This window comes from Phocoena sinus, chromosome 13 (genome assembly GCF_008692025.1).
Source record: "Phocoena sinus isolate mPhoSin1 chromosome 13, mPhoSin1.pri, whole genome shotgun sequence".
NCBI classification, from domain to species: Eukaryota; Metazoa; Chordata; class Mammalia; order Artiodactyla; family Phocoenidae; genus Phocoena; species Phocoena sinus.
The window spans coordinates 81,674,493-81,697,288 of record NC_045775.1 but is presented as its reverse complement, the minus strand read 5'-3'; the positions used below and the strand labels follow the sequence as shown (position 1 = coordinate 81,697,288).

Below are 22,796 nucleotides of genomic sequence, written 5' to 3'. Positions count from 1 at the left end.
CGGGGACTCCGCCTGCTGTGGCACTGAGGGGTCTCAGACGGTGTCAGAGAATCAGGACCCAGTCAGATGGCGCCTGCAACACCCAGAATGCTCCTTAGCAACTCGATTTGGGGGCGGGGAGAAGGAGGACAAGGACAGATGTCTGAAGACTCTGCTCCCCTAAGGCCCAGGATGGGACCTGGTGGGTGTGAAGAAGGGGTGAGCAGGCCCGGGCAGGGGGGCTGGCATGGCCAGTGCTGAGGAGGGTTCTCAGGATGTGCATGGTTGTCCCATTTAGTGGAAATGGTGCGAGGAGAGTGGGTTATGTGACGTAAAGCTGCTTCGGAGTCGCAGATGGAAAAGTCACTTTTATTTCAGACCTGATGCCTTTCTTCCCCTGACTTCCCCCGAAGCCTCAGTTCCATCCCAGGAGAGCTTTCAGATTCACAGTTAATAAACAGAGCCCAGATGCGCGGGGCTGTTGGCGCTGCCATTGGACACGGCCCAGGGCCCTGGTGCTTCCCCGGGGGATCACCTCAGATGACCGTGCTGTGGGCGTAGAGGAGCTGAGTTCGCGAGACTTTTCTTCTGTGTCAGCTCTCCAGAAAACCCTCCTTCGGGCAAACCGTGCTCAGGAAAAGCTGAGCACATGGCCTACTTACAGGCAGCGTTAATTACGGGCTCTCGGTGCCTGTCCTCACTTAACCAACTTCCCGGGCTGTCGGATGGGGACTGATTGACCCCGAGGTGACCCAGGCCCCTTTCTCTGACCGCTCCTGACACCTTAACCCCGGGTGGAGCGGGCGTGTGGAGTAATCACCAGGGAGGCGCAGGGAGAGGAGCCGAGGCCAGGCTGGGCCTCTGGCTGGTGGGGTCTGCACTGCTGCTGTCACGGGGCTTCAGAGGCACCTGCGGGGGCTGCCGTGGGGAGCCGGGTCCAAGGCTGTGGGCAGGATGTCGCTGCCCCGCTGGGTTGATTCTCTTGCTACACCGTCTTCCCCTCCCTGGCAAGGTCACCGGCCGCCCACACTGTCCCCCATGGCTCAGGCTCAGGGAAACAGTCCTCTCTCATTGTGTTCTGCAGCCTTCATTTTTCCCAGCTAATTTGTGTAGCGGGCAAGGGGTAGCATTACCCTTCTCGGACTTGTTAAGCTGCCCAAGAGGAAAAAAATAAACAAACAAGAAGGTTTTTCCTCCTCCCAGAGTCTCATTACTACTTGGGTGAGCCTCGACCCGTATACGTTTCCAGAGAGAGACACTCGATGCCGACCGGCCCAAGGCTCGTCCCTGGACGGGACTCAGACCCTCCGCCGGCCGTTCCACCGTCTGCTGGCTCTGCAGCCACACGGGACCGTTGCCGAGACACCTCAGCTCGTTGAGGACGCCCTGTTTCTTGCCTTGGGTCGCTGGATGTGCCAGGCTCTTTCATGCTCTTTGTCATTTCTGTCCCTTTGCCGGGCGTGTGCTTCCCACCTGCCGTTCCGCCTCCCCCAGCCCCCTTCCCTTCCCTGAGTAGGCTCCATACCTTTCCCCGGCTTAGATTTTTGCGGGAACACACTCTCTTGTATTTGTTTATCTGCCTGGCTCCTCTCCCTCCTAGACTTGAGCTCCCTGAGGTCAGGGGTTCTACTGGGTCACCTTTTTGTCTTTGGTGACGTGGTGGGGTCCATCGAGGGGGGCCCTCAGGTGGGAAGGTTCAAGCCTGAGCTGCTCATACGCTCCTGGCCCAGCTTCCACACTCTCGATTCCCACAACTCACCCGCTGTCAGATCCCTCATTTGCCTTCTCAGCACTGCCAGCTTGTGACGTTTTTCCAGTTTCCCTCTTAGTCATGTACTGCTTGGTCAGGTTTGTGTAGGATGCTCTCCATTCATGTGTTCATTCATCATCATCCATCCATCCATCCATCCATCAGCTCCCTCCACACACTGGCCACTCCTCTAGGCTCTGGGTGTGCAGGGATGAACAGCACAGACCTAGTCCCTGTCCTTGTGGAATTTACATTCTAATGGGGAAAGACAAACAAAAAGCAATCAAGTCAGTACATAAGATGATGTGGAGGGGTGAGAGGGTGGAGACGTGGGCGCTGCCCCCCGCTGAGGCTGTGGACGCCGCAGTGCAGGAGAGCACGTGGAGCGCGGTGCAGAGGTGCAGCCGTCTCTGGGAAATACGCTCCACCGCGTTGCCTGTTATTTCTCTGTTCTCCCGGTTCAGAAAATATCCTTAAATAGCCTGACAGGAGAAAAGGCCCTCAGTCTGTAAGGTTTTTCCCCTTTGCTGATGTGGTCAGAGTATCGTTCACGTCTTGTTAAGAGAGAATGTCCTCGAAGCTCGAGCTTGCTGAGAAGATGCGTCCTGGGCTGCAAGGAGGGGCCCTGGCAGGGACGGTGGACCTGGGAGTGCCTAGACGTTGCCGCCAAGGCACTGCTGAGCCCACAGTAGGTGCAGAGCTGGCCTCAGCCCTTGGTGGCAGAGAGCCCAGGGCCACGGAGCCTGGTGTCTCCTGAGTCTTGCTGTCTCGAGGCCTCTGGTTCAGGACTTGGCATCTGGCTCAGCTCGTGGCAGCTCAGTGCCCCAACGACTGCCTGGTGGAGATGGTCACTGTGCCGTCCTCCCCGGTCCCTTGCACGTCAAGGTGGCCATAGCTTGAAGACGGGAGAATGAATGTCCAGGTTCCCAAAGCGCCAGCAAGTATTTGAAACCACTGGTGTCTTCACCGCTCCAGATAACACCCGTGCTGCCCGAGGATGGGGCTACCCACCCCGCTTGTGGGCGCAGTGTGGCCTGTCCTGCTGTGCCCTCCCTAACCCCCCACCCTTCCTTGGCCTGACAGATGCGGACACGAGCTTGTGGTGCCCCTCGCTGCAAGAGGTCACGGCCGCGTTCCACAGACTGGGTACCCACAGCCCTGCTTTGCAGCCCCCGGGGCCCCTCCAGCACGATGGGAGGTGAGTACCTCCCCCACCTCGGTGTCCTTCCTCATGCGGTCCACAGCCACTGAAAGCAGTTCAGACCCATCTAATCGTGTACATTAAATATGTGTAGTACCAATTACACCTCAGGAAAAATGTAAAAAACAAAACAAAACAAGATATTACCCCACAAATAGACTCTTCTAAACATATATCCATGCTAGGAAACACTAAAGTATTTCCTTTTCTGTAAATGTCATATGCCATAATATTTTAAATTATGTGTCTCAGTTCCCTGACCAGGGATCGAACCCGGGCCACAGCAGTGAAAGCCCGGAGTCCTAACCACTAGGCCACCAGGGCACTCCCAAATTATGTGCATTTTTTGAGGTTAAAAATAAGAAGATACCAAGCTCAGGCTCTAGCCCAAACGGTGAAGCACAGAGTCTGAGGGAATCCCAGCACACAGGTACCCCTGAGTATGGTTGCGCACCACGAATGAACGGCGTGTGACGCAACCTCGAGGCAGGGACGAGCCAGGCACGGCTGAGTCTTGCCGCTCTGACTGGCATTTGTTCCCGCCCCTTCCTGACTCAGCTCTCGCCGCCCCTCCTCTCCTAAGACGTGTCCCAATCTCTTTGGTCTGTCTCCAAGCCCCTCCTGGCACATTACCTAATATCAGCTCATGGCCAGCAAGGCACAATTTTACATGTAATTTCCACAGTGCTCCACTTTGTGTCATGGGTGCCCCCTTTGTGCCCTGGGCAGCGATGCTAATTTGTCCCCACCCTCTAGGGACAGAGCCGGACGATACATAGACGACTCGTTTTGGGTGAATGGGTTGTAAAGGTGTCAGTTACAGTACATCCAAACTCTGTGTTGAGAGTTCTTTGAGCAGTTGGTTTGAGAACCCCAGACAGGCTGCGCCTGCCGACAAGCCCTCAGGGCGCCGTGGTGGGTGGGTGTTTCTCTAGGGGAAGGCCAAAGCTTTCTTAAGAACCTGTTCCACGACTGTGTTTGGTAATTGTCTGCCAAAGCAAACCAGACCAAACCACACTTGCTGTGCTGCCAATACCCTGCCATGTGCCAGCCTGCCGTGGGCGACAGGGAGCGGGAGATGAAGCTTCGCGCGCTGGCCTGCCGCTCACCCCCTGCTGTGCGGCCCGGTTCCTAACAGGCCTCGGACCTGTACCAGCCCAGGGCTTGGGGACCCCTGCTCTAGACTATTCAGGGAACACCAAGAACATTCTGGTATCTCTTCCACCAAGGGTGTGACGTCCTTCACGGTTACATGGGCCACAAGAGAATCTTCAGGGCAGGCAGTCTTCTCTCTATCGTCCTCCTTGGAGGCTCGTCCCGTGTCAGTTGGTTCCACGTCGAGTGCTTCTCTGTTGACCTCTCGGGATGTCACCATCTAAGGCTCCGCTGGCCAAACAGGTGCCCTGGGGCTCCTCTAGGGTACCCACAAGCCTTGCAGTGGCCAAGACTGGAAATGAGGGCACACGTGGGCGCACGGGTTGGCTTGGCTGGCTTGCTCGTTGCTGTGAGAAAGACAGGTCTTTCACCAGTTGTCCCTAATCTCAGATTTCCTTAAAACTCATCACCGTCTCATTGAATGCTTCAGGATTTCCTTCCAGAAGGGAACAGCCCTGCTGCTGCTGGACCATATGCGCATCGTCTGATGTCTGCCAAGTGGACAGCATCTATTCCTCTTCATTGCATTGACCTCGGTCTCGCAGAGCCCAGATGACGGGTCTGGTTTGGTCTGGCGGTGCAGGCCTGAGGAGAGCACCCTGCCTGCAGCCCCCGTGGTGGGGCACCCGACACACTGCTGGGCTCTTGGTTATGGTGGCGGCAGTGCTTGTAGCTTCCCTTACAGTCTTCCCTCAGAGAAGGTGCAGAGGGTCACTTTATTATTTTTTCGAACAGTAATAGGGGAAAACAAATAGAGAAACTGACATACTTCTCTTAAGAGTGTAGAACAATGTCACTGCAGCCCAAACTCCAGCTCCTGGCTGTTGGCCAAGGGCCGAGAGCCCTAACTCCACCAAGCCTGTGTTGAGGCTGGGAGGCAGGGGTGGGATGAAGCTGCTTTGCAGGTGGAGTCTGGTGGTGGGACCCTCAACTTGCCCTTCACCTGCTGGGGCCTCTGGGAGAGGAATGGGCTTATTAGGCTATGAATTCCTCTTCTCCGAGGTGGAGGCCTGGGGATGAGCTGATGCCGCGTCCCAGAACAGCAGTCACGATGCCGACGTCCCAGTCGAGCCTCAGAAAGGCAGGCCGGGGACGAGGACCCTGATTTGTTTCCTGCTGTTCCCAGCAGAGGTGGCACAGGGGAGGCTGTTCCCCTGTCCACTTGGGAAGGCTGGCCTTCCTTCCCAGCAAAGAGAGGCCTCTCGTCATAGCCACACTTCCCCTGCCCAGCTCTGAGAAGACGCATCACCAGTGCACATTTTCTACACTCCTCCTCCCACTGGCAGCACCAAACTGTCTGAAAGCCCGCTCCTCTTGGGCAGAGTCACAAAGTCGGCTCTGAGGCTGCCCCCACCCTTCGGGAGATCTGAAAACATTCCCACCCATGCTTGCATGGCCCCGTGCGTGCTCACGGGCTGGTACAAACCAGAACTCCCCTGCACACACTGACGCAGGCCCAGCGTGTGCCCAGATGCGTGAGCGCCAGCCATACCCATTCGTACTCTGGCCCTAATAAATGCTAAAACCTGGAAGAATGTCTGATCCCAATCCTGTCCCGCACCCCCTCCCAACTTTGGTTTGTTGACACCAATTTCCCGGGTGCCTAGAGGTGGGTTTCTTTTTTGCCCCTCTGAGAAGCAGCACCAAGAAGTAAAGAAGAGCAGAGCCTTTGGGAACTGTGGCCGGGGGCGGGGGGGCTACACGGGAGGCTGTTATTGTTGACAGTGTTGTCATCATCGGCGTCTTCACTTACAGAGAGTCCACTGTTATCAGGAACTCCAGGCCAGTTAGTAAGAGTGGAGGAGTGGAAGAGACAGCAAAGGGAGCCTTGTCATACAGTCACCTTACTCATTTGAAACCAACAATATACACTTGCCCAGAGAAAGAGCGTCATTTAGTGAGGGTGCCCCCGATCAGTGTCTCCTCCAGGGAGCGTGTGCCTGGGAGGCTTGTGCAGAGGGTGGTGTGGCTCTGCTGTCGGCTAGCGCCTCTCTCCCTGTAGGACTCTCGCCACCCTGAGTGTGACTCTGGTCTTTAAAGAGGGTGTTTTCAATACGACCCTGGCCTCTAACTTCATCCAGGCTGTTTCCTCTCTAGGGGGAAACTGGCCATGCCGGGCTTGTCCATGGACAGCATGGTAGTGGGACATCTTTGGAGGGGTTCCCGAGGACCACTTATACTCTAATTTCACCTTACTTGCAGATACTTTGGAGTCTAACCTGACGTAAGCTACAAAATAGTGTCCTTTTCAGTGCGTGAGCAGACTCACCATAACTGTGTGGACACAGAGTGCTTTTAAGGAAGACTTTTGGGGGTCAGTGGAGAATGATTTTCTGTTTTCCAGGTCCCAGAAAACTAAAGCTGGAGGCCTTCCTGGAGCGGCAGCATTGGGGAGCCAGCCCCCAAGAGGCCCCGGTGACCCCGCACCTCCTGGCATCCATCCCCTTGTGCAGCTCTCTGTCACCCCAGGTCAGGCTGGCCCGTGTGGCCTGGAGAAATCAGCAGAAGCGATGTCACCTCCAGGGTTAGGTTATGAAAGGCTGCAACCTCCATCTCAGACGGGCATCTCCTCTCTCTCACGTCACTCGCTTCAGGGGAAGCCGGGGCAAGTTGCAGAGCCCTGTGGCGAGGCCTGCACGGCAGGGACTGAGGCCAGTGACCCCTGAGTGAGCTGGGAAGCAGCTCCTCCCGCCCAGTCAAGCCTAAGCTGACAGCAGTGCCCCCACCAACGTCTTGGGGGCAGCCTCCCAAGAGACCCAGAGCCAGACGCGCCCCCCTTCCCCGCCCCTCCACGCTGCCTCTGGATTCTTGACCCTCAGAAACTGCACAGAATCATACATATCTGTTGTGTTTAAGCCTCTACATTTGGGGGTCATTTGTTACGCAGCAGTGGGTGACCAGCACGCACAGGGCATCAGGGTCCCAGGCTGAATGGATCATCCACAGGCTCTCTGTCGTTCTTCAGCAAGTGCGGGCTCCCTCTCTGCCTCACTTCTCCCCTTGCGCCCATCTCCTCCAGTTTCCTTTCCTTTGTTTTTGTCTTACCTCAGCGAGCTTAAAAGTGAGGCTAGCCTGAGCCAGACTGAGCAGCAGGACACCCCCCAGGAGACGGCCTTGGACAGCAGCCTGAGCTACATCTGTAAGGTGAGCCCCACCCATCCCTCTGCTCACAGTCCACACCTGTTCAGCATCCAGTTCAGTGAGTACTGCTGAGCATCATCGCAGGCACCGTGCCGACGGCCGGGAGGGATGCCACAGGAGCCCGTGCCCACCACGCCTGCGCCTGCGCCTGCCCCCGACAACCCCAGGGGGCCTCGACTCCAGGCCTCACCATTTTTCTCAGTTCCTTCCCAGCGGGGCCCAGGGCTCACAGTGCCAGGGAGGCACCCCTGCCCTAGCGCTCTCTCTGCTCTCCAGTTCCTGATGCTGTGCGTGCTGGCCCAGCCAGGAGCCTACACCGATGGGAGCCTCTTGGGCCTGATTGAGCTGCTGTGCCGAGCCGGCTTGGACGTGGGGCTCCGCCTGCTGCCCAAGACCGACCTCCAGCAGCTCCTGCTTCTGCTCCTGGACAGCATCCAGGAGTGGCCGGGGAAGGTACGGCGGACCCCTGAGCCCGAGCCCAAGCCCCCAGCCTCACCGCGAATGCTCTCTCACGGCCCCTAGAGTGCCCCAGGTGGGGACAGCGCTGCTCCCTCCCTTACCTGGCCTCCACGACCCACCCTCTTACTCTCCAGACATCCCCCCCACCCACCCACCCCCCCCGCCCCCACGCAGTGGGCTGGTAGGGAGGTCAGGGTGGAAGGCGGGCCACGCCCCCCCCAGCCCACCTTGATGCCCACTGTCCCCACAGCTCCGGCAGCTGTGCTGTGCCCTGAGCCGGGCATCTGATCACCACCACAACCTGCTGGCGCTTGTGCAGCTCTTCCTGGACGTGACGCCCCGGAGCAGGTGGGTGCTTCTCCACCTCTGTCTCCCCTGACCTGAGGCTTATCCCCGCACCTGTGCTCAACCCCTGTGAGCGATCCACGGTCTGCCCCATCAGTCCCCACAGACCTCCCCCTCCCGCCCAATGTCAAAAACCCAGGAGGAAGAACTAAAAATACAGCTCACTAATGAGTTCATTACAAAGGGAAAAAAGCCTCATTTTCTTAATGCGGTCTTCTTAGCAAAACCGTCACCTTGTACAATTAGCCTCAGACCTGCAGCATCCCCACCCGCCCTTCTTTGCGGCTCCTCTCCAGTCCTCAGTGGAGGGAGGGTTCCTTCTGTCATTCAGACCTCAGCTGTGTGTTGTCTCTTGATCACTTCCCGCTCCCACCCCCCTCTCAAACTCTCCATTCATCATTCTGTTTTATTTTCTGGACAGTATTGATCTCTGCCAGAAGTTATCTTACTATTTGTTCCTTGTTCATGGCTGCCTCTCCTCCTTGTCACTTCCAGGAGAGCAGGTCCCTTACTGGGGTCACTGCCATATCACCCCACGTCCAGAACAGTGCCTGGCATGCTGTTGGCACTTTGTAAATTCTTTTCAAATGAATGAACGAGGTGAACAAACAAACTCAGCCCACAGGGAGATAAGACCCATTCGCTGCTGGACCTGCCCCAGTCTCTCCCCTCTCCCCTCCTTCCTTCTCCCACTTGAGGCCACAGCCGCAAGGAGTCCCTTGCCCTTCCCTATGCAGACCACTCCCCAGGTCCCCTCCTGTCCTCTCCAGCCCTCCGTCTGCAGCTCGTCCCACCTAGAATGACACCCCTTCCCACCCTTCCAACCAGGCATGTCCTGGACCCCCTCCAGGAAGACCCTTCACAGGTACCCACACAGTCACTCTCCACTGGGGCCACCCCCCTGCAACTCCCTCCCCAGGGGAAGCTTCTGGGAGCAGGCTTGGGGTTCTGCTCAGACTCCTGTCCTCAGCAAACATCCTGAGCTCGACTTCAAGCCCAAGATGGGAAGCTCGATCTCTTTCCTATGCATCTGGCTGGAAGAGAGGAGGCCTTTCCACAGTCCTGAAAGGAAAGCTTTTGCTGTGTATTTGAAAGAACTGGGCTTCTCGAAGCTCTGTCTAAGACCTTTAGGTGATGCATGCGTCGGAAATGGCAGTCCTAGAGGGCTTTCCCGTCCCCACCTCATTATCCCTGTTCATCCCGAAATCCTGTCCATTCTGCCTTCCACATCCTAAATCTTTGCTTCTAGTTGCCTATGTCAGCGCCACAAAAGCAGGGACCTCGTCTGGGTCACTTTAAATCAGCTACCTCCTTCCCGCCCCCTCCTGCTTTCATCTCACCATCTCTCACCTGGATGGTGGCAGTGGCATTCTGTCCCTGGCTCCTCCTTCAAAGGCTGTTTGCTCTGCAGGTACATGTGATTATCGTGTCTCTGCTTTGCCTTGCTTGCTGTCGCCTGCACGGCCAAGTGCAAACACCTTAGTTTGGTCTCCAAGGCCCCATGTGGTCCAGCCCCAGTTTCCCATTTGCTCCAACCAGGCCATGTGATTTGTATTTGTTCTACGTAATCTTATATGTATATATATTTACGTGTATGTAAATGTTTATAAACACAGGCAGACCGCATTTCACTGTGCTTCCTCGCTTTATTGCACTTCACAAATATTGTGGGTTTTTTTACAAATGAAGCTTTGTGGCAACCCTGCATCGAGCAAGTCTGTCAGTGCCATTTTTCCAGCAGCATTTGCTCCCTTCGTGTCTCTGTGTCACATTTTGGTAATTCTCAGAATATTGCAGACTTTTTCGTTATTAGGTTTGTGATGGTGGTCTGTGATCCGTGATCTTTGATGTTACTATTGTGAAAAGATTAGGACTCACTGAAGGCCCAGATGATGGTTAGCATTTTTTAACGAGGTGTTTTTTAATTAAGGTATATACGCTGTTATTTCAGACGTAATGCTATTGCATACTTAATAGACTACAGTATAGTGTAAACATAACTTTTAAAAAATTTTTATTGAAGTATAGTTTATTTACAATGTTGTGGTTAATTTCTGCTGTACAGCAAAGTGATTCAGTTATACACATATATTTTCTTTTTCATAATCTTTTCTATTATGGTTTATCACAGGATATTGAACATAGTTCCGTGTGTAGTAGTACCTTGTTGTTTATCCATTCTACATATAATAGTTTACATCTGCTAATCCCAAACTCCCAATCCTTCCCTTTCCCACCCCTCCCCTTTGTCAACCACAAGTCTGTTCTGTGAGTCAGGTTTTTTTGTGGATATGTTTATTTTGTAGATATGTTTTATAGATACGTATTTTAGATTTCACATGTAAGTGATATCATATGGTATTTGTTTTTCTCTTTCTGACGTACTTCATTTAGTATGATAATCTTTAGGTCCATCCATGTTGCTGCAAATGGCATTATTTTATTATTTTTTATTTATTATTTTTTTTATTTTATTATTTATTTTAATGGCTAATGGCTGAGTAATATTCCATTGTATATATGTACCATATCTTCTTTACCGATTCCTCTGTCGAAGGACATTTATATTGCTTCCGTGTCTTGGCTATTGTAAATAGTGCTACTGTGAACGTAGGGTTGCATGTATCTTTTCGAATTATAGTTTTGTCTGGGTGTATGCCCAGGAGTGGGATTGCTGGATCATATGGCAACTCTATTTTTAGTTTTTTGAGGAGCCTCCATACTCTTTTCCATAGTGGCTGGACCAACTTACATTCCCATCAACAGTGTAGGAGGGTTCCCTTTTCTCCACACCCTCTCCAGCATTTATTATTTGTAGACTTTTTAACGATGGCCGTTCTGACCAGTGTGAGGTGGTACCCCATTGTAGTTCTGATTTGCATTTCTCTAGTAATTGGTGATGATGGGCATCTTTGCATGTGCCTGTTGGCCATCTGTATGTCTTCTTTGGAGATTCTTTGGAGAAATCTCTATTATTTAGGTCTTCTGCCCATTTTTCGATTGGGTTGTTTGTTTTTTTTGTTACTGCTAAACAGTAGGAGCTGTTTGTATATTTTGGAAATTAGGCCCTTGTCAGTCGCATCGCTTGCAAATATTTTCTCCCAGTCTGTAGGTTTAAACGCAACTTTTACATGCACTGGGAAATCAAAAAATTCATGTGACTTGCTTTATTGTAATACTTGCTTTATTGTGGTGGTCTGGAACCAAACTTGTAATATCTCCGAGGCGTGCCTGCACATATGTGTGTGTGTGTGACGTGAGCCTCATTCATTCCCATAGCAGCACAGTATTCCCTAGTATGCGTGCAACCAGTTCCCTGTTCTGGAGATTTGTCCAATATACAAGCTTTGTGCATCTATCCAAATATTTCTGTAAGATAAGTTCTTTGAAATTGCAGACCTGGGCTTCCCTGGTGGCGCAGTGGTTGAGAGTCCGCCTGCCGATGCCGCGGACACGGTTCGTGCCGCGGTCCGGGAAGATCCCACATGCCGCGGAGCGACTGGGCTCGTGAGCCATGGCCGCTGAGCCTGCGCGTCCGGAGCCTGTGCTCCGCAGCGGGAGAGGCCACAACAGTGAGAGGCCGCGTACCGCAAAAAAAAAAAAAAAAAAGAAATTGCAGTCCTAAAGTATGTATATATAAAATTTGGCCTCCACAAAAGAAGCTGCACTAATCAATAACAGACATGAAAATGCCTGTTTCTCCACATTCTCATTAACACCGTGTAGTCTCAATTTTGTTCTTAAGTTTTAATTAATCTGGTAAGTGAAAAATCCCTTCCTGTGGTTCTAATTTTCATTTCCCTGATTGCCAGTGAAATTGAGAATCTTTTCCTATGTTTATTGGCCTTTTGTGTTTCTCTTGGTGTAAATTGCCTCTTGATATCTCGCCCATTTTTCTATCAGGTAATTTATCTTCTTAACTATATTGATTTATAAGTTGCTTATTACATAAGCAACTTATAAATTACATTTATAAGCAACTTATTACATTTTGGACACCGTGTTTTCTCCTAAGTCTGTAAATTGTCCTTTTTAAAACTTTGTGTATATCCTTCCGTGAACTGATTTTTTTTTCCCTTTTTCAATAAACTTTTTTTTTTTTTTAATTTATTTTTGGCTGTGTTGGGTCTTTGTTGCTGCATGCAGGCTTTCTCTAGTTGCGGCGAGCGGGGGCCACTCTTCGTTGCAGTGCGCGGGCTTCACATTGCGGTGGCTTCTCTTGTTGTGGAGCACAGGCTTCAGGCACGTGGGCTTCAGTAGTTGTGGCACGCGGGCTCAGTAGTTGTGGCGCATGAGCTCAGTTGCTCCGCGGCATGTGGGATCTTCCCGGACCAGGGCTCGAACCCGTGTCCCCTGCATTGGCAGGAGGATTCTTAACCACTGAGCCACCAGGGAAGTCCCTTCAATAAGCTTTTAATTTCAGAATAGATTTAGATTCACAGAAAAGGTACATGGATAGTACAGAGAGTTGATTGTAATTGAATCTTTCTATCTTGAAAAGGAAGCCCTTCCCTACCCCCAAGAGCATAAAAATATTGTGTTCTCATTTCTTTCAGTACTTATATAACTTTGTTTCTCTTGGCTCTTAATCCCATCTGGAATCTCTTTTTTGTAGGTATGAGACAGAGATCTAACTTGATTTTTTCCACCCCCAAAGAGCCAGTGACCCAACACCAATTTTCTTCTGTCTTAGTAATCCATCATTTCCCAACAGATTTGAAACTACCTGTGTCATATCCTAAATTTATGACATCGTTCATCTGTTAGCCAAACTGTGATATCAGGAACCAGTGTCTTTCCGAGGGTATCTTTTTTATAGCTCGAGGGCCCTCAGTAGATGCTCCTTAAATGCTCGTAGTGAATATAATGGAACGGCCTCACCTGCTTTCAAACAGACACACCAACTAGGGTAAAACCTCCTGCCGAGACCCGTTGCTGGGAAAGAGGGCTCGTCATAGGGATGGATGATATGTATTCATTTACTTAGAAATTTTATTTCTTTTTCTGAATAGATAAAGCACTCAGAACAAAATTCAAAAGGCACCAAGGAGTACCTCTTGGACACCCGCCCCTCCCCCTCCCCCGTGCCTGTACCACCTAGCCTTGTCCCCATTTCTCATCTGTGCTTGTGGCTTGTCCTCCCCGCCCTTCTTTCCACTTCAGCGTACGTTTTGGCAGCTGTTCCGAACTGGATCGGAAAGAGCTTCTAATGCTTTTTCACAGCTGCGCTGTATTCACTGTGCCCTTCAGTTAGCCGCCCCCTCCACAGCGTCCCCGTGGTGGTGGCCTCGTTCTCCCCTTGCTGGTGGCTGCCCCACTGGGCTCAGTGCCCAGACTGACCCCAGGAAGGAGGGCGTGTTGTTGTACGATGGGCTGCCACTTTCTTCGTCTGCCTGCCTGCCGACTGGTTAAGCACAGAGCGAGAACCCCCGCCGGCACGGGTGTGATGCCCGCCCCCCTCCCCACCTGGTTGACCAAGACTTCAAGGGACGCGCTGTAAGGCGAGGTTGAGCGTAACCGTGAAAAATCGAAGTACAGACGAGAGCAAAGCACCTGAAACGGGGCCAGTGGGAAGAGGAGGCTCCTGGAGGAAAGTCTGTCTTGGAACTCTGCCCCTCTGGGGTGGCTCCAGGAGCTGCTGGGGAGAGCGCAGGTCCGCGCAGGCCCCTGCGGCAGCTCCCACGGGCCCTTTCGGGAGGGAGCTGCCACTGAAAGCTGATGTTCCCAGGCTCAGGACCCTCCTTCACCGCCTGCGAAAGTTTATTAAATGTCCCACGGGTGCTGCCTCACCGTGGCCCTGGAAGTAGAGGGGAAGTGACACCAGCTTAAGCGGATTCCTGGTCACGAGGGAGGAGCAGGCAGCCCTGGGAGAAAGCAGCCTTCAAAGTCACCAGGTGTTTGCCCCAGGGATGAGAGTAGTGACAGGTGCGGGCACACCAGAGCTCCCCGGAGCCCTCCTCGCTTCCCTCTGGGTTCCACGCTGCCGCCCTGGGTGGGCAGAGGGTCCGTGCAAGGCCCCGGACCAGTTCATCTTCTCCCAGCCCATCAGCCTCTTCCGGCTTCGTTTCCTGGGTCCCTCGCTCCACTGTTACCTCCCTTCCTGCGTGTTCTTCAGATCTGCCCACCCTGAAAACTGCATGGCCACGTGGCGTGGTGCTACCACATTCCCTGGTTCCCCCCCTCGGCCCCTGACCCCTTCAGGCTGCCCAGGAGCCGCCCTGAGTTGCCAGCCAGCCTCCTGGGGGCCCTCAGCAGATTCCAGGCTCCACTAGGCTTCCTGCTGGAGACACCTCTGCCCTCCCAGCAAAGAGCGGGGCCCCTTCTCTCTCCACAGGATGACTGCTGCCCCCGCACACACGCCCCGTGGACCCACAGCTCTCACCCCCGCCTTTCCTCCTGATCCCTCCTCCACATTCAGGATCTCAACAGTCCTGCCTTTTCCAGAACCTTCCTTCTGCATCATCCTTGCTCGTCCTTATACCTTCAGCTTTTTATTCTCTACTGGCTCTTTCTGTCAGCAAAGAAATGTGCTCTGTGTGTCTCCTACTTTCGAACGGCAGTTCCGTCTCCACCCACCCCTCCCTGCAGCTCCTGCTGCTGTCCAGGCTCTCCACCCCCAGCTCTCTCCTCCTCCTTGTCCAAACCCTGCCCACCCTGGACACGGGGGTTCTTCAGAGCTCAGAGTGTCTCAGAGGGAGTTCTCGCCTGAGAAAAGAGACAATCGGGCCTCTGGAGACGGACAAGTCCAGAACATTCTAGAAGGAGTCCACCAAGGCCCCAGACCCTCAAGATTTCAGAAGGGTTCGAAATCTGGAGGAACAAGAGGCAAGAGGAAAGTCATGTCCAGGGGTCAAGGGACCATGGCTGGAGCTGGGAGGACAGCCGAGGGTCCCCCTGCTCCTCCCTCGTGACCGGGCTGGTGGCTGAGCAGACGCTCTCTCCCCTTTATGAGTGGCTCTGGGGGGGGGGGGGGGGCTGTGGGAGTAGAGGCGCCAGCCCAGTCCTCCTAAAGCGCTCTGTCACCAGTGACCTAATGGCCTGTCCTCGTGCGCAAGCTTCCCATTTTCGCCTTGGCTGTCTGCACGGTGTGGTTTTCCTGGTACCCTCCCCTCCTCAGGCCCCTCCCCCTCAGGCGCCATCCTCGGTGGCCCCTCCGCTTCTCCCCGAGCTTTGGTTGGCCTCAGGGTCCTGCCCCAGCCTCTCCTCTCTGGTCCCTTGGCACAGCCTCAGGGGGCTTTCTGGGCGGGACTCTGTCCACACTGCCCCCTTGCAGGACTCGGGTGCCTCTCCCCAGCTGCTGGGAGCTTCGAGCGTGCCTCTGCGGGAGGTTGGCTGGGCCCCTTCCTTGGGAGCAGCCCGGGGCTGGGGGTAGAAAGGGCTGCCGCTGCCTCAACCCTGCATGTCTCTGAGAGACGGGGACCCTGCCGGCTCCAGAGCCCCTTGCGGGGTCGGCTGAGGTCTTTGCGGTGACTGCATCGCAGCCTGGCTTGCCCCCGGCCCAGACCTGCTTCCTCCACGCCCCTGATAGGAGTGATGCCAAGAGCACCCTTATACCCCACTCCTGCCATAACTTCCATGCACACTCATCTCCGTTTCAGAGTCCAGCTCGTGGCACTCCACCCAGGACCCCATCTCAGCCACTTCATGGCTTCAACCCCAACTTCGCGCCAGGGGCTCCCGGGTCAATACCGCTGGCCAGACTTTTCTGCTCAGTACCAGATCCGAGTGGGAAGTATTTCAAATTCAGCACGTGTGAAACAGAAGTCACTGTTTTCCAAGGGGGACCACCTCTTCCTGTCTTCCATGGCCCTGCGGTGGCATCTGCCCATGGCCTGAAGCCTGGGGGGGTGTGGTCTGTGGGCACCTCCTGTCCCTTCAGGCGTCCCCATCTCCCACGACAGTTACCTCTCCACATCGCCCTCCGGTGCCACGGCGGCTCAGGCTCTCAGGACAGCACCCCTGGACGTCTGCCAGGGAGCCGGAGCTGGCTCCTTCCAGGCTCTCTCCCGTGTGACCCATCCCCACTGTGTCCAGCGGTGGCCTCTTCCTTCTAATGCACATCTGGCCCTGTCACTCCTCTGTTGAAAATCCTTCAGGCTTCTATGCTCGGGATGAAATTCAAACAGCACAGCCTGGTGTACGAGGGCTTTCGCGCCTACTTTCCCAAGCCTGCCTTCTCCCCGCCACGTCCCCGCACAGGCTTCCACACTCCAGCCACATCCCGAAACTGTGCGGCTACCCAAACCCGTGATGAGCATTTGTCTTGAACTTTTCAACGTCGGTTCCGTCTTCCTAGAGAAGCCTCTTCCCCTATCTTCTTCCTCCTCTTTGCCTGGTTGACATTTCCTCACCCCCAAGACTAGGCTCAGATGAAGCATCTCCTCTTCGGAGAGACCTCCGGATGCAGAGCCCTGGTTGTTTTTGCCCCTTGCTGACCCCTTGGGCTGTGAGCGCCGTGAGGACAAGAGCTGTGACTTTGCTCGCTGGGTCCTTGGACCCTGGCATGGAGGAGGGGCTTGGAGAGCATGCTTGTGGAGTGCTTGCTTCTGAAGGGCAGATTTCAAAAAGAGTAGAGAGTGAGAGCTTTTTAGTAGCAGATTCCAAAAAGAAAAATGGTTCAGGGGGGCTAGAGAGCTCCTGCAATAAAACTTTGAACGTGGTTTGCAAATGGACCCAATGAGGAAAAATGCAGGAAGTATCTAGAGGTGCAGGGGCTGCACTCAGAGCTCATGCATGATCTCTGATCTTGAAAGATACGGAAGAGGGAAAGAAAGGGACATGAGCAAGGCAAATGGAGAAATAGCACAGACCAGTGACAGTATTGGTGGGAAAAGCTAAGGCCCATAGAAGGGGCTTCTGTGTAATTTCTGCTTTTTTTTTTTTTTTTTTTCTTTTGGCCACACCACGAGGTATGTGGGATCTTAGTTCCCAGACCAGGGGTGGAACCTATGTTCCCTGCAGTGGAAGCGCGGAGTCCTAACCACTGGACTGCCAGGCAAGTCCCCTGTGTAGTTATTTTCGAAGTGAGGAGTGCTGTTCTGGGCTGGTGGGGAAACGTTAACAGTGATGAAGAGAGAACAACACCACGTAATTCCTGTTTTGCTTCTGTCTTCCTTGTCGAGGAGCATAATTTTTCATCTGGACTCAAATATTGATCAAAGGGAATTGCAGCCTAAGATATGGGGGGGAGACGGTAGGACAATATCCGGCTGTGTGAAATGAGTTGAGGTCCCCTCCCGCAAAAGGATGTCTCAAGTCTGTCCTGGGTGACGTGCAGGTGGAGTGCCCTCACTCTGCAGAGACCTGGGGGGGGCGGGTTGCGGGAGCTCCCAGGGCATGGGGAGGGAGGGTGCAGAAGGTGCTTTCTTCTCAGTGCTGCGGGCTTGATGTGTCCCTCAACAGAACTCCCCAGGGGATAGCTTGTGAGCACATACATAGAAAAGGAAACACTGCTTTCTAGGATTTCTAAGAATAAATCATACCACACTAGCCTCATTTCGTTTTTGACAGGCTAACCAGAAGGGTACTCTGGAGAGGGCTGTCTGGGTTTTGTAGGGCCTTTGATGGAAACGATCGTCGTATCTTGTGACAACATAAACGTGGGCTGAGCGATGTCAACTTAGATGGGCTCGTCACCCAGAAGTGCTGCTAGCCATCAGAATTGGCCTGGAGGACAGGCCCAGGCGGCCACCCAGAGTTCCGTCTTCACTGACAGGTTGGCCAGCGCAGACCCTGGGTCTTGGACGAGGCCATTAATAGAACAATGGTCAAGTTCACACATAACATAAATGTAACTGACAGCAAATTGAAGATGCCGGAACATCTCAGCAGACCATAATGATGGGCTGAGTGGGAAAGAGAGGCCCAGCTGCACAATTAAGAACAGGATCTGGGATTTGACGGCCAGACGTGTGAACTAACTTTGGGCCCAATCTGTCAATGGCGTAGCATCTCGAGGCTGCCCCTAAAATGAGTGTCAGCCTCAGCTCTGAGCGCCTCTCTTGACGGGTATGTCAGCAACCCTGAGGAACTTCATAAGAACCAACCCAGAATGGCAAAAAGATTCCAAAGGATGGAAGAGAGTAGCTGTTGCACTGGGGGAGGGGTAGCCGTGGGAAGTTCGGCGACTTCCTTCAAGTACACGAAGGCCCTAATTAAACGGACGGATATGTGGGTACCAGGACATGAGACAGGGTGACTTTTAAGGTATCTTAAGCGTAGTGGTCTGTGGGTTTCCTCATAATAGCAGAGAGAGAGAGAGAGGGAGGGAGGGAGGGAGATAGGAGGATGGAAGTTGGGTTGATTGTCTACATGAACTTTATTTACTAAGCAGCAGTAACCTTTTTATTTGGTTATACTGTGCATGCAGGAGAGGACACATCAGAGGTGGACACTGTACCCTTTGCCAGGCGTCTGTGCAACCACCACTGCATCCCAGGCCGGAATGTCACCTGCTCCCCAGAAGGACCCTGGGCCCCTCCCAGGCATTCCCTCTGCGAAGAAAACCGCTTCCCCAACTTCCCTCCCGTAGGTGTGTTGTGATGGGTGCCGGTGGCACCGGTAGATGGCTCCTTCACGTTGCCTGGTGGGACCCCACCGTGTGGATCTGAGGCTGTCTGAATCCCCCCGCCTCTTCCTGTCTGCACTGTGTGTGCCCACACTTGTGAGTGTCCCAGCGGGTGTGGGGATGACTGGGCAGACGGCCGGAGAGTTTACCCTGACCTCTGAGCCCAGCTCCTTGTTCTTCCTGCCCAGGTGGCACATGTTCACGTACAAGATAGGAGACTCCAGGGGAGGACTGAGGGGCGGGTGGCATGAGAGGCGGTCGTGATGCCTGAGAGGCGGCCTGGAGAGCCCGGGAGCGGCAAGCCGGGCAGACGCCCTGGGGCCGGGTGTTGGGCGGCATTTCCACGGCGGAACAGGCCGCCGCCGTTGCTTCCTGAGCTGCCCTAGAGACATGGAAAAGGCCGTTCACGCCTTTGGCCAGATGCCTGGTGGCCTCTTAGAGCAGTTCAACCTCAGCAGAGCCCGGTTCCCCTCCAGAGGGGCTGCGGTGACCTGTGTGGTTGTCCTGACACCCTAATGGCCCGAGCTGGCAGGTGCCTTTGCGGTCCTCAGAGCACCCACAGGCTGCCCCTTGCAGGAGCTGGAGGCTGGAGGCTGGGGAGCAGAGCGCCTGCGCTCCACTTCCCGGCTCTGCTGTTGGTTTGGAAAAGTCATTTCCCAATTTCCCAGCGCCTTAGGCTCTCTGAGTGCTGATCCGGTGTCCTGGTCTTACAGCGGCCCGTCCGGGTGGCGGGGCAGGACTGAGGCAGAGGCCTGGCCTGGTGTGATTTCAGAGGGCTGGAGCCTGTTGCCTTATATGACACTGGCTGGCATGGCTCCAGTGGCTTCTGCACCCTCCTTTGTTCGCCTGGTTTGAGTTCTGGGGGGGCCTCGCCGGGTGGGCTTGGGCAGCTTCTGGGGGAGGACGGCCCGGGGCCAACCTCAGCCGGGCCACGGGCCCCCCTGCTTGCCCCCTGCACAGTGTGGGTGGTGTTTGGGGTGAGTCTTTGCTCCTTCCCCTCTGTAGAGTAAGTTCTCAGTGTGGAATGAAAAAGTGGTCCTGTTGCCTCTCCCTGTGTCCCAGCGGGAGCTGAGAGGGCAGGGGACTGTGTGTAGAAGGCAGGGAGAGCGGTCAGGATGAAAGGTGGTGGGCAGGCGGGGAGCGCGCCGCCCTCAGATGTGGTTTCTTTTCATCCATTCACCCCCTCAGCGCTCCTTCTGATGCTTGTCTTCTATTTCTTTCTGGACAGCAGCTCTGTCCTGACCCACCCGGCCCACCTCTTCCCTTCTGGAACCACCCCCGGCTCTGCTCTGCCGGCCTGCCAGCACCCCACCCCCGGGTCGGCCACTCTGCACCCGCTGCGGGTAACAGCGCTCCCCAAGGCCCGGGTTTGGATTAATGAAGCCCAGATGCCGGACTGGGGACTCCGGCTGCAAGTTCTCGCGTTGGAGCAGCAGCTCGGCTTGGAGGGGCCGTCTACCTCCCCCCGCCCGCCCCCTCCCCTTGCTCCTGGCCCAGCTGCTGCTGGGGCTCCCGGGGAACAGCTGGAGAGCAGGTTCTGGCGGCCGGAGCCCAGGGAGATACGCGGGTGGGGCTCCGGGCGAGGGGTCTGGTGTGGGGGCGGGGCGCCGGATGAGGGCTCCCGTGTTCTGTCCCGTGACGCAGTCCAGATGGGGCTGCCTCTCCCCAGGACTCGGAGGGTGGGTGGGAAAGCTGGGGCGCTCTGCAGAAAGGGAACCGGGGTCTCCGGTCCAGAATGGAAGGGGATGGCCAGCCCCTCCCAGCGTGGCCAGATAAAATACAAAGATCACATGGGAGAAACTCAGGCTAAAAAAAATTGTTCTTTATCTATAGGAAGTTCAAATTTAACTGGCATCCTGTATTTTTATTGGCTAAGTCAGGCAATCCTTACCAACCCCCAGCTGAATTTCTTCTTTAAGTAATAGTTTTATTGAACTGCAACATACAAACAGAACACAGACCGTGTGTGCTCAGTGGGTTTCCACAAGTCGAACACATGTAAAACCAGCACCCAGATCAAGAAATGAGGGAATTCCCTGGCGGTCCAGTGGTTAGGACGTGGCGCTTTCACTGCCAGGGCCCAGGTTCAGTCCCTGGTTGGGGAACTAAGGTTCCCACGAGCCACATGGTGCGGCCGAGTGAAAAGAAAAAGAAGAAGAAGAAATGAGATGTGAGCAGAGCCTGCCCGCCACCCCACCCCTGCCGCGTATCCCCGTTTTTGTACTTAATGTAAGTGAAATCATACACGTGTATTCTGTTGGAACTGGCTTCTCTCACACAGCCCTGTGAGGCTCACCCGTGCTGCCGGATGGAGTCGTGGCTCATCCATAATCGTTCCACATGGGCTTGAGGTGTGTGAGTGGAGCCCAGTCCCTCTATCCATTCTAGTGGCAGATCGGCGCTGCTCGTCCCCCTCTCTTTTCTCGTGCGCCGTACGTGTGTGCCCGGGATTAGGACTGCCGGGCCGTGGGGCGGGCACGTGAACATCTGTATCTTTAGTAGGTCTCGCCAGGCAGTTGGCTGAGGTAGGTGTACTCATCCATGTCCCTGCCAGCTGTGTGGGAGGGTCTCCCCTCTTTCTCATGTTTACCCTTCTAGTATGTGATGCTGCTGTCTGATGCTGCTTTTTTCCCTTTTTTTTTTTTTTAATCAAGAGCCTCTTGCCTTGTTGATTCCTCTGATTTTCTTGAATAAGATCAACAAGGCCCCTGCTTCAGGTACCACCTACCCTTCTGGCTTGAAGGAGGCCATTCCCACCTCCGTTCCCCACCAACTGGGAGCCCCCCTGCACCCACGTGAGGCCACGGCAGCCACTGGCCCTGGGGAAGTTGCAGGGGCGCCTTCAGCACCGCTCAGGCGGGGCTCAGTCCTGCTTCCCCCAGGTACTTCCTTAGGGAAACATCATTTCCGGGGGCTGCCTGTCCCTGATGTCCTGTCCTTTGTTTCCCCGTGGGGTCGTCCCAAGGATGGGGGTAGGGGCGCCTGTGGGGACCCTCCAGCAGTGTTGTTACCAGAGAGCATTTCTCCTCTACGGAGCCGCTTCCAGCCCACGTGGTGTCCTTCGTGTTCCTTCAGTTTCCGCCGGCTTCAGAACCTCTCCTTTGCTTCCCCTGGTGGTGGCTTTCCGCGGGAATCAGCGACTGTGGGCCACATCAGAGTCCGTGCCAGGGGCTGCCTTCTGCTGTCCGTGGGGGCAACAAGTGTGTGAAGCCTCGAGGAAGATGTAACCCTCCACCGCTTCTCCGATCGCCCCTCTCCAGCCTCTCCTGGCCACTGCCACCCCTAGCCCTGTCCTCTAGTCTCTACTTCCCTCCTCTCTTTCCCTCCTCTCTTCTTTTTACTCACTCCAGCCCTCAAGGACCCATGAAAATCAGAGCCACAAACATTAGCGTCTAAAATCCCCATTAGAGGTCTTTACTCCTGAAGAGTGGAGACACCAGCTCCATCCTGAGTGAATCAGTTAGGACTGTTTGGTGCTAGACTTAGGAGCCCAGCTCAGACTGACTGAAGAAGCCAAAGGGACTTCATCAGCTGAGCCGACCAACCCACTGACCGAACGGGTCCGGGGGCCGGAGGCTTCAGGCAGGGCAGGCTCTGGGTGTTGTCAGGGCTCTATCTCTGCTTGCTTCATCTTCCAGGCTGCCCCACAAAGAGGCAGGATGGCCACCAGCGACAGTGGGGTCACCTCCCACCTGATCAGTGGTCCTGCTGGAAAGGCACACGCTCTACCGGTAGCTCCAGCCGAGACCCCGAGGCCACCTCTCAGTGGCTCAAACACAGGGACTGATGGGCCAGGCCTGGCTCACGTGCCCACCCTGGGAGCCGGGATTTGGGCCGGGTGTGGTGGGGGAGGGTTTCTCCAAAAGAAAGTCACTGGATGCTGGCTGAAAAAAACAAGCCCCCATCACCCCCCTTCCACCACCCTGCATGGGCTGAAAGCTCATAATGCTGCAAGGGAAAGAAAAGGCGACGGTCTGCGCAAAGGAGGTTGAACGGTCCCCATCTCTGTGTAGCACAAATATATAGAGGAAAAAACTAAGCCGATAAATACTACTATGCTAGCCTCTGAAGTTACCACTTCTTTTAAAAAATAACTTTTTTCTTTTTGCTTATTTTTAAACTTTCCCATCTTGCATGTTTTATTACTTCTAAAATAAATAATAAACGCTGTAAACCAAAGGAGAAAGCCAAAGTTCCCT

General features: G+C 54.5%; 1 protein-coding gene across 1 annotated transcript in view; it reads left to right on the top strand.

The window, feature by feature from the left end:
- Positions 1-22,796, top strand: part of FAM178B (family with sequence similarity 178 member B) — a 96,304-nt gene that overhangs the window by 49,663 nt on the left and 23,845 nt on the right. The window contains 4 exon segments of the mRNA XM_032652270.1: positions 2,813-2,931; positions 7,140-7,229; positions 7,503-7,679; positions 7,936-8,033. Coding sequence (XP_032508161.1) covers positions 2,813-2,931; positions 7,140-7,229; positions 7,503-7,679; positions 7,936-8,033 — 484 coding nt within the window.